Below are 10,499 nucleotides of genomic sequence, written 5' to 3'. Positions count from 1 at the left end.
CCTCCGCCCGCCCCGGGGCCGCTCTGCGGGGCCGCCTGGCGGCTTCGGGCGGCGCCGCGGGTGCCCGAGCCGGGCCTGGCCCTGCCATGTCCGCCGAGTGGCTGCGGCGCTTGCGGCGGGGCGGCCCCGCGGAGCGGCCCGGCGGCACCCAGGGGCCGGGGCCGGGCCCGCCGCCTCCCGTCCTGCGCTACCGCCGGCCTAAGTTCCTGCGTGGCGGCGGCGAGGAAAGCCCGTCAGACGGGCGGGCCGTGCGGGGCACCGGGCCCGAGCGGCCCCTGCCCTGGGGCGCGGGCTACGCGGAGTGAGTGCGGGCCGACAGCGGGGCCACCCCGGGAGGAGGGCTCCGGGAGACCCCCCGGGGGTGGGGGGTGCGAGGTTCGAGGGGTGCTTGTAGGGGTGAGGGTGGGAGTGGTGCAGCTTTGGGAGGATGCGTGGGGTCTCCGTGGGGTCGGGGGGCTCTTGGGGGGTGTAGTGCCGGGGGGGTTAGGGGACTCCGGGGAGGTGCCGGGGGGACGTCGCACCCCACTTCTTCCCCCCACTGCCCCCTGCTGCTCCCCGGGGCTGCCGCCCCGGCCCGAGCACGGAGCTTCAATCTTCCGTGGGGAGGGAGGGAAGGAGGGAGGGAGGGAGGGAGGGAGGGCTGGCGGGCAGCATCGCCCCCCCGCCCGCCTCTGCCTGCGAGGAGGGAGCGGCTTCCTCCTCCGGCCACGGCAGCGGTGCGAGGCTGGATGCGGTGGCGTGTTTCCCTCGGCCCTTCTCCCTCCCCGTCGGCGGCCGGCAGGCTATAGCTGCCTGTCACCATCGCCTGCGGCAAGTGGCAGGGGCAGCCCTGGGAGCAGCGTCAGGTCAGCTCAGCTTTCTCATCCCCTAATGCGACGCTGTTTACACTGTAGTTTTACTGCTGGGATGTCACCTGTCCCCTGCTCCACACTCTGGCCAGGCAGGGCTCTTCCATGGGGCTGCTGTGTTGGGCAGCAGCGGGCAGAAAACCCTCCCTTGCAGGAGGAGGGAGCAGGGAGGATGTTTAGGGCAGGGAGTGGTTTTTGGGGGGCTAGCAACACTAGGTGTCCATCCCCTTTCTCCTAGGAAAAGCCTTAAATACAAAGCAGAGGGAGACCAGAATTTCAGAAATCTCTGACCTGTGCGAGGAGGGCAAACTCCCATCCAGGAACAAACATTAGCCAGGCTGGAAGGAAAAACTACAATGGTAGTTTTGCAATTCACTATGTCACCAAGGAAATATCTCTGCATGGGCTGCTGACAAGGGCTGCCTGAGGCCAGGGTGCTCCAAAACCTGTCGTCCCTCTGTCCCTGCTTATTCTCACTGCACATAAAGGACTTGTTATTTAGGGCCCCAGCAGAGAGATCTTCGAGTTTGAAAAGCAGTAGGGAGCACAGGGCTGGAAGGATGGGACAAAGTGCAGCCGTTGGCCTTGGCTGCGGAGCACCCAGCACTGCTGGCTGGCAGCAGGTGAGATGCAGCGTGTCCGCACGCCTTACCTGGAGCGTTTGCACCCCCAGGGTTATCAACGTCGAGAAGTCAGAGTTCAACGAGGACCAGGCGGCCTGCTGTCAGATCTCCATCCGGAGGAGAGAGCTGGGCCTGGAGGAGGACGAGGAATGGCTGATCCTGTGCTCCACACAGGTATAGCCCACAGGCAGGCTGTGCCCACCCTGCTGCCAGCCCTGGTCTGTACCCAAGGGCCAGGTACAGGAAACACGGGGTTGCCCCACCAGTCCTACATGCCCATGTGCTGAAACCCTTCCTGGGATGCATTTAGGGGACCCGTGTACCCTATGTCTGGCCAGCAAACGCCCAGCTCTGCCCATATACACCGTTTCTATCTCCTTGGCCCAGGCCTTGCAGCATCTGAGGTTGTCCAAGCCCTTTACTCAGTGCTCTCACCTTTCCTTTACTGTCCTCACTCTGCTTTCAAGAGCCAGTGTGTTGCTATGACGTGGGACAGCAGCGTGCACCAGGCCTGCGGGATGCTCTCACCTGGGAGCGCCTCTGCCTCTGTTAAAACTGAGTGGTCCCATCTCCCCTAAACCGCAGAGGAATAGCGTGTGAGGGCGGGCGGCTGCAAATCCAGCCGCCCAGAGGTCAGGTGAGGGGTCTGGCAGAGCAGCACGTGGGCATCACATGAGTTTGAGTCGTGCAGGGGATTAACTGGCAGGGAAGGGTATCTGGGGTGGAGCAGCCAGGCAAAACATGTCCAGCAATGTGCTGGCCACCAGCCTGCCGTCTGCGTGACCTCTTTCCAGCCCCTGTCTTCCCCCTCTCCTGTGCTGTCTTGTCCCTCTTCCCCACTGCAGTTTCTGACTGGTTACTACTGGGCGCTGTTTGATGGCCATGGTGGCCCAGAAGCTGCCATCATCGCCTCCAACTATTTGCACTACTGCATCAAGCAGAAGCTGGAGGACATTGTGGGGGGCATCACAGAGGCTCGTCCCCCCATGCATCTGAGCGGACGCTGCGTCTGTGACAGCGACCCCCAGTTTGTGGAGGACAAGCACATCCACGCAGAAGACCTGGTGGTGGGAGCCCTGGAGAATGCCTTCCAGGAATGCGTGAGTGCCCCACGCAGGGCACTGGTCCTGCTGCCCCACGCAGTTAATCTGCCCCTCCTTGCTGCCCGCAGTGGGCAAGCTCTGCAGTTCTGCAGCTTGTTGAGCAGGCAGGAACATTTAGCCAAACCTTTGAGCGTGCTGAGATCACGCTGGGTCAGCTCCCCAAGGTCTGCCTCAGATCTGTTGCACATCAGCAGCGCTGACCCAGAGCAATGCTACAGCATCCCTGCTAAGCCTGCGCCCAGGGAATACGTTGCTTTAGGGCTGGACGGTGGCTGTTGTCAGGCTCGTACAGAGCGTACAAGTTTGACCTCTCCCCGTCACGCTCCTAAAGTGGTCCTTAGTCCAGTAGCAACAGCTTTGTTGGCTGTACCGAAGCAACATCATCTTCTGCCTTCCTGGTTTCCCAGGGCCCATCTGCAATCAGTTTTGGCTCTGGATTTCTGCTGGGAGGCAGGAGGCAGCTGCAAAAAGCAGCACTCCAGCTCACATCACTCTCCAGGCTTGTTTAAACCAACAGGATGAAGTCATCGGCCAGGAGATGGAAGCTACAAACCAGACGGGAGGCTGCACTGCTCTGGCTGCCTTTTATTTCCAGGGAAAGCTCTATGTGGCTAACGCTGGGGACAGCAGGTGAGCCACAATAAAAGGGCAAAGTTGCTGGGGGACGAGAGCTGGGAGATAAGCAGGGCTTCCAGCATCTTATTTAATCCTACGGAGGATAAATGTGCAGCCCAGCCATTCCCTCTTGCCTGCCACTGGACCTGTTGGATGGATGGATGTTCTCATGCCTCCTGGAAAGGTTTGAGGATTTCAAGGGACTAACACCTCCCAGTCACAGGGCAGCGTGGGGTGGTAGTGCAGCATTAAGCTCAGCCTGGCAGGTGTTTAAAAGTGGAAGGAGCTGGAGCACCTCTCCTATAAAGATAGGCTGAGAGAGTTGGGGTTGTTCAGCCTGGAGAAGAGAAGGCTCCAGGGAGGTCTTAACAGCAGCCTTTCAGTACCTAAAGGGGCTACAAGAAAGCTGGAGAGGGACTTTTTACAAGGGCGTGTAGTGATAGGACAAGGGGCAATGGCTTTACACTGAAAAAGGGGAGATTTCGATTAGATCTAAGGGAGAAGTTTTTTACAATGAGGGTGGTGAGGCACTGGAACAGGTCGCCTAGAGAAGTTGTGGATGCCCCATCCCTGGATGTGTTCAAGGCAGGTTGGATGGAGCTCTGAGCAACCCAATCTAGTGGAAGGTGTCCCTGCCCGTGGCATGAGGGTTGGAACTAGATGATCTTTAAGCTCCTTCCAACCCAACCATTCTATGATTTCAAAGCATCCTAACATGCTTCCTCATCTGGCCTTGGCCCACCATTTCTCTAGCAGTGAGCTCTACCAGTCAGACCAGGCAGGCTCAGTTCTCTGTTGTGACAGTGCAATTGCAGTGGAGTTCCTTAAACCACACTGGCATTTTTAAATGTTCCTGGGTGCAGAGCTATTCTCTGGCATTGCTCTGCTGCTGGTTACTCCCAGTCCCACACCTGGCTAGCCCTGGGGACAGCCTCAGTAAGAGGAGGGCTGCAGTGACAGACACAGCTCAGCTCTTTGCCTCTTTGCAGGGCGATTCTTGTTCTGAAGGACAACGTTGTGCCCATGAGCTGTGAGTTCACACCCGAGACAGAGAGGCAGCGAATCCAGCACTTGGTGAGTGACTCCTTTGGCATATCGGATGAGGGATATGCCAGCCGCAAGCACCCCACTGGGTCAGAGAGGGCTTGTGGCAAGAGCACCACCAGCTTTCCTCAAAGGTCACTGTATGGCCAGAACGTCATCTGGCACTGGCCAAGGAGGGCTTGGGGCAAGATTCAACCCTTAGTTAGGTGCAGAGCATGGTTTTGCTGCCCACTTTGGCTGAAGCAGAGCCTGTCCATTCTCACACCTTCATTCCCTCCTCCAGGCTTTTCTCTTCCCCAAGCTCTTGGATGGTGAGTTCACACGCTTTGAGTTTCCACGGAGGTTGAAGGCAGACGATGTGGGCCAGAAAGTCCTGTACCGGGATTACTTCATGGAGGGCTGGTGAGTCCTTTTTGCCTGTGAGGGGGGCACTGCAAGGGTTGAGTCACAGTCAAAATGCTCTGTGTTGTACCTTTAAGTAAATCAGACTAATCCCAAATCAACACTGAATCCTCTGTTCTAGGGGATACAAGACAGTGGAGAAAGCTGACCTCAAGTATCCTCTTGTCCATGGTCACGGGAAGCAGGTAGCTTAACGCTTTACACACTGGGAAGGCAGAGGCAAGTCTGCTGGGAGTCCTCAGTGTCCCTGTCGCCCAGGGTCATGCTCTGGAGCTCTCCAGCATGGCACAGTCCCACAGCCCTGATACCACAGCTTCCTTCACTAGCACTGTGCTGCCTGTTGAGTGTGACCCAGAGCCCTCCAGAGCAGAGGTTGTACTCTCCTCCAGAGGACCTTCTACAGAGCAGACAGCAGCCCTGAGCCAGCCTGCCCGTTCCTCATTTCTCCTTGCACACAAGAACTCATTTCATCAGAAAAGGAGCCCGGAGAGGGAAGGAGGAGGCAGGGGGAAGCAGTGACTGCAAGGAGTCAGTGCAGAATCTCCTTTGCCAGGAGAAAGGACCTTCTCCTTGCCTTGTTTTTTTTCTTTTTTTTTTTTTTTTTCCCCCTCCCAGAACCAACCCAATTTTCTTCCTTGCCACCCCAAATCAAGAGCGGATGCCACCATAGGTTTCCTGAGCAGTGTAGCATTATGACCCAGAGTCTGTGCTGTTAACTCCAGAGCACAGCACAGGGCACCAGGAGCCGTCCACATGCAGGCAGGCTGTCTCCATGCTCACATCGGGCCATTACTTCTGATGACTCCTCAATCTCGCAAGTCTCCAGGGGCTGCTCTGTGCTTGAAGGGTCCCTAAAGGCAACACATAGATCAGTCAGGACAAGCCACACATCAGCCTTCAAAGGTGCCATATTCTTATGTTTCAATACCGGTTTGCTTTGTTTGAGGTCAGGCTCGCTTGCTGGGGACTCTGGCTGTCTCTCGAGGTCTGGGGGATCATCAACTCAAAGTCATCGACACCAACATTGAAGTCAAACCTTTCCTCTCCTGCATTCCCAAGGTCAGTCATGGCACATGGGAATTGCAGGGTGGAGTTAAGCATGCTGCTGCTGCTGCTCTGTAGCACCCACCTTTTACAGACCTGGCAGGTCTTAGCTACGTCCCTTTTTCCATCCCCCATCTCTCTGCATGCTGCCCAGAGAATCCTCAAGACAGAGGACTCTAGAAGCATAGTGGCAGGGGGATGTAAAAGACTCAAAGCACCTTGATCCCACGTGAAGTCATCTCTCAGGAAAGAGTCATCTCCCTGACCCCTCTGGTACATTTGACATTTCCTGTCACCAATTTACTCCTGTGCTTTCCAGGTGAATATATTTGACTTTGCTCTGCATGATGTTAAGGAAGATGATGTCCTCATCATGGCAACTGATGGCCTTTGGGATGTTCTGTGCAATGAAGAGGTGGCCCATATGGTCAGGAGCTTCCTTGCAGAAAACAGGACAGATCCTCACAGGTAATACCAGCCTTGCCATCATTTTTCTTTCCAGAGAACCTGGACAGACCAAAAGCAGGCTGAGATCAGTCCGCTTCTAGGTCAGCTCCAGCATGACCAAGCACTCTTTCCTGTGACTCTGGAAACTGCCTCCTAATCTGTCCCCATCATAAAGAAACAATTATAAAGCTGATGTTTTACCTCTTTTGACAATGCAAAGCCACGTCTCAATGTTCTTCTGCAGCGATAGTGCCACGTTAAACCAAACGTCACATTTTTTCCATCCACAGATTTTCAGAACTGGCCAAGAGCCTGGTATGCAGAGCAAGGGGAAAGAAGAAAGGCCACCAGTGGATGCTGGATGACAGCCACGAGGCGTCCTACGACGACATCTCTGTATTTGTCATCCCATTACACAACAGGGATGAGGACTGACTGTTAGTGTGACACACAGGACCTGTCTGACCCCTTCTGCGGTGCTCTTCAGTATCGACCTGAGATTGAGGGACTTCTGCTGCGCACATATACTCTCTTCCAGCAAAACCATCTGCAGCGGAACCTGAAAACGCACAGCCAGCACTTATGCCGAAGATCAACAAGAACATTAGCTCTATAACAACATGCAAGAGAGGAATAGTGGGCAACAAATCATTCTCCTTACTCCTTTCTCACTGTTGGTCCAAGGAGAAATTGCAAAGGTGGCCATGCAAGCTGAAGGGTACTAAGATCTTTGTTTCTAAGATCTCAAATCCACATTTCTAGTGACCTCTCTCTCTTTTTAATATTGAAGAATAAGGATCAGTTGAGATCTAACCAGTCTCAAGAGCTGGCTTTTCATCAGACTTGAACTAAGTTGTGTAAAACTGGATGCATAAGCTAAAGCGTCCCTGGTATCCATGTGCTGTAACACGAGATGTACTGAAAACCCGGGAGCTGCTGTTGAGACGGCATCCGGCACGGCTGCACCTACGCAACGCAAATGCTGAAGCAGTAGCCCAGACCTCTTGAGAAAGTTGCCATTTGTAGGCAGCACCACCTCCAAACAGACGCAGCTACACATGGGTGTACAGGAGCCTGCTGTGTGCAGACACGTGCCTCACTGTTACTTAAGAGCATATATTAGTATGTAATGCAACATACAGGTTTCTAACAAATCTTAGTCCACAGCACTCACTAACACTTTTTCTAGTCGTTCAGGTGATTTCTGGCAGCAAAGCTGGTTTTGTAGCAGTCGGCGCTGATGAGAAGTGTTTAGGTACACCGGTTGATTTAGCAGAAGGGCTCCAAGTAAAATAAAACTAGTTTGTTCAAATTTCTCTGCAGTGCTGAGTCGCAAGCACTTACACTCCTTATAGGAGGAACAGCAGCGCAGAAGACTTGAACTCTGCGGATCTGCTTCTCAACCTGTTCATTAGCCAGGCAAATTCAGGTCTGGACAAGCCTCCCGTCTCCCCGAGCCCCTACTTTGGTTTTCATTATTCATTACACAAGTTTCAAGATTCTCTAGCAAAACAGACAAACCCTTGTGTGTGTTGAAGTTCCACAAGGATGAAAGTTCAAATAAAAACTTTTTTTTTTCCCCACAGATCTTAGTGCAGTTTTATTCCTGTTGGAGGTTTTACCTAAGATGGAGAAAAACAGCCTTAGAAAAATCACAGGGGAGTTTTTCCTTTGGATTTGTTGTTGCCTAAAACCCAGTTTGTCACTAGAAGTATTCCCTTAGCAGAGCACTACCCCAAGGCCTAGGCGTCAAAAGACGATTTCCTGCAGTGGGAGGCCTGGACCCAGGAAAGAGGCAGCCTTCTCAGCTATTTGCTCATGGTTTAAGCAAGGATAGAACAAAAACCATTTCTCTCCAGCTTTGCTTTTCCCCCATCCCCTTGAATTTAACCTGAGAACACCACACATGGGGTTTTACCCATGTTAACTTGATGCTGGCTGCTGTCCCCCCTACAGCAGCAGTAATGCTATATATACATTTGACTATAATGATCCAAGGCTCCTGTTACCCCAAACCAACAAGCTATTGCCCCACCTTCCTGCTGAGAAAGGGCTCGGTGCTTCCATCCAGACCACAGGCTTCCGTGAACACCCCTCCACCTAGGGCGCCATACCTGAACAACTCACTGTCACAAGACTGTTTCCCTATCCTGATGCATTCCTAGGCAAGAAAAACCTGTTAAAATGGCAATTTATGCAGGGATTGCTTCAGAACAGTTTCCACTACAGAACTGCTGGCTTTCTAAAATGAAGGGGCTTTTTAAAAAATGGATGATTTTCCCATTTGCCCTCTAAGAAACCAGCAAGTTGTATCACACCGGACAAACGCAGAATTTACAGCACTCAGTGATCTCGCTACAAAATATTTATTGGTAACAGCCAAGACATTGAATTCTCCACATATGTAGTATTTTGTTAAAAAGCATAATTTGACTTTATGTATTTACACTTATCTGGCAGATACCACCTAGGAGTCAAACTCCCCGTACCAGCTCACGACCAAAGAGACCAGTTTCCAGAAGGCTCGCCAGGATCCTAGCCCCTGACCCAGAACCAAAGTGAAGTCTCTTAAAGTGCAAATAATAGTCAAGAGGCATTGGAAAAGATAAACTGCTTCTTCCAAATTTGTTCACTCGCTCCTGTGTCCCCCAGCGCAGAGGTTAGGACATTAACCGAGGACCTGGGAGCCTGAAAAAAAATCTCTTAAACACCAACTTGAAGATAATTACACCTATTATCTCCTACAGCCCAAGCAAGAGTGCTCGGCCACCACCACTGCTTATTTAGAGGTGGGCTGTTGAGTTACCTTCCCCCTCACCTCTTCCTCACCTTCTTCTTTCTTGAAGAAAGGTCTTTTAATTCATCCCAAAGAACACGGGAGGATTCATCTTTAAAATGACAAGTTTGGAGGGGGAATGCTGTTTTCTGTTTGGCTTTACATAAATTTGGACACCTCATTAGACCTGGGAGTGAGGTTTTTTTATGAGGTCCGTTTCTCATTAGCTGACTGCCCTGAAGAGCACAGGAATTGCAGTCCTGATACTTTTAGACAAGCACATAGAATCTGGAAACGAAAAGCTTTATTCACCCTTCCTGTCTAAACTTCTGTAAACACATGATACTCAAGTTCCTTGACAATACTTGGCACATTTCCCTCTTTTAAAGGTAGCTGGAAAACACTCAGTGCTACATCAACCACGATGCCTTTGCCTGCGTGGGTGGCAATCGGCCCTGGGAAGGCATTCAGCTTTAACTGAGCATTAGTGCTGTGTTGTGCACAAACCTGTAAGTTTATCTTCATTCCTGAAAGCCACTGATGTTCTTAGTGTATGAGTCCTCCTAGATTGGTCCTTTGGTCCTCTTTTCGTAAAGATTTCACGCTGGAACGCACAATGTTTTACAACACAGCAAGCAGAAGAGAGCTGAACAGCACTCTTTAGACGAGTGCTCAAACCACATCAGCAAAGAGCATTTTGAGAATAAAAGACTTCCAAATGCTTCCCTGTGAAAAGTAACAAGAAAAATGGCTGGGGATATCTGTTCACTTCCTCAGGCAACGGACTTGGTAAAGCCCTGAAAGATGATTTGCTACTGAACACTGAAGTTCAACTTAAAATGCACCAAAACCCGAATACCTGTATGTTACAAACCACTGCAAAATACGGCTGCTCACAGAAACACCAACAACGGTAAAACAGCACCGAGCAGCCTGAAACGCAACAATACTGAGTTGAAGAGGCAGCTGTGGGCATTTATAGGTGACGGTGGGACAGTATGGGAAGAGGGATGCTGGTGTAACGTATGAATCTCTCATCGGCATCTCCAACATCAGGCTTGTTTGGCAAGATCGAAAGCATCTGTCCACTGTTCCCTTCCCTCCTCCAGCCCAGAGGACGGCAAACTCACTTCACGGACTCGTGCCGTTAGAAGTGGCTCTAAACTCCTGTGGAAGCATCAGCAGAGGCAAGCCACAGAGCCTAAGGAGAAGCTTCAACCACAGCATTGATCCAAACATCAAGTTCATGAGACTGCCTCACGTGGGCAGCCCTCTTGCCAGCTGTCACAGGCAAACGCTGCAGCTCATGTGCTGCCGCTTTAAAGGTACGGAAAAACGCTCATTCCCATCCCCAGCTCACAGCACAGCACATTTCCACTGACAAGGACCACAAAAAAAAAAAGGGGCAAGGAAAGGCAAACAGAAGAAGCTGTTCTACAAGCCCATTTAGTTTTCCAGGGAGACGTGCTCTGAATTACATACAGGGCCCCACAGGTGAGACACTGCTGTAACAGGGGAAACATCCCGACAACTGACTTAAGGCAAAGTGCTTGAGCACAGTTCTCCAGTACGGACTGGCACTTGAGAGCAGAGAGAA

The 10,499-nt window shown here is 52.3% G+C and overlaps 1 protein-coding gene across 1 annotated transcript; it reads left to right on the top strand.

Annotated features, from left to right (window-relative positions):
• The first annotated feature begins 86 nt into the window (after positions 1–86).
• Positions 87–6,564, top strand: PPM1M (protein phosphatase, Mg2+/Mn2+ dependent 1M). Its single transcript, XM_086619357.1, has 10 exons — positions 87–301; positions 1,522–1,645; positions 2,317–2,571; positions 3,092–3,204; positions 4,179–4,263; positions 4,517–4,635; positions 4,757–4,820; positions 5,587–5,694; positions 5,999–6,147; positions 6,417–6,564. The coding sequence occupies exons 1-10, from the start codon at positions 87–89 to the stop codon at positions 6,559–6,561; spliced, it is 1,377 nt and encodes a 458-aa protein (XP_086475483.1). The 3' UTR covers positions 6,562–6,564.
• Positions 6,565–10,499: the final 3,935 nt, after the last annotated feature.

This window comes from Tauraco erythrolophus, chromosome 12 (assembly GCF_009769465.1).
Source record: "Tauraco erythrolophus isolate bTauEry1 chromosome 12, bTauEry1.pri, whole genome shotgun sequence".
In the NCBI taxonomy this organism is placed as follows: domain Eukaryota; kingdom Metazoa; phylum Chordata; class Aves; order Musophagiformes; family Musophagidae; genus Tauraco; species Tauraco erythrolophus.
The sequence above is the reverse complement of the archived record's forward strand: the minus strand, read 5'-3'. Positions and strand labels throughout refer to the sequence as shown.

Coding starts and splice junctions, on each gene's coding strand:
- PPM1M (XM_086619357.1), top strand. CDS start 87: ATGTCCGCCGAGTGGCTGCGGCGCTTGCGGCGGGGCGGCCCCGCGGAG. Junction 4,636..4,756: donor GATTACTTCATGGAGGGCTG/GTGAGTCCTTTT, acceptor CCTCTGTTCTAG/GGGATACAAGACAGTGGAGA. Junction 5,695..5,998: donor TCCTCTCCTGCATTCCCAAG/GTCAGTCATGGC, acceptor TGTGCTTTCCAG/GTGAATATATTTGACTTTGC.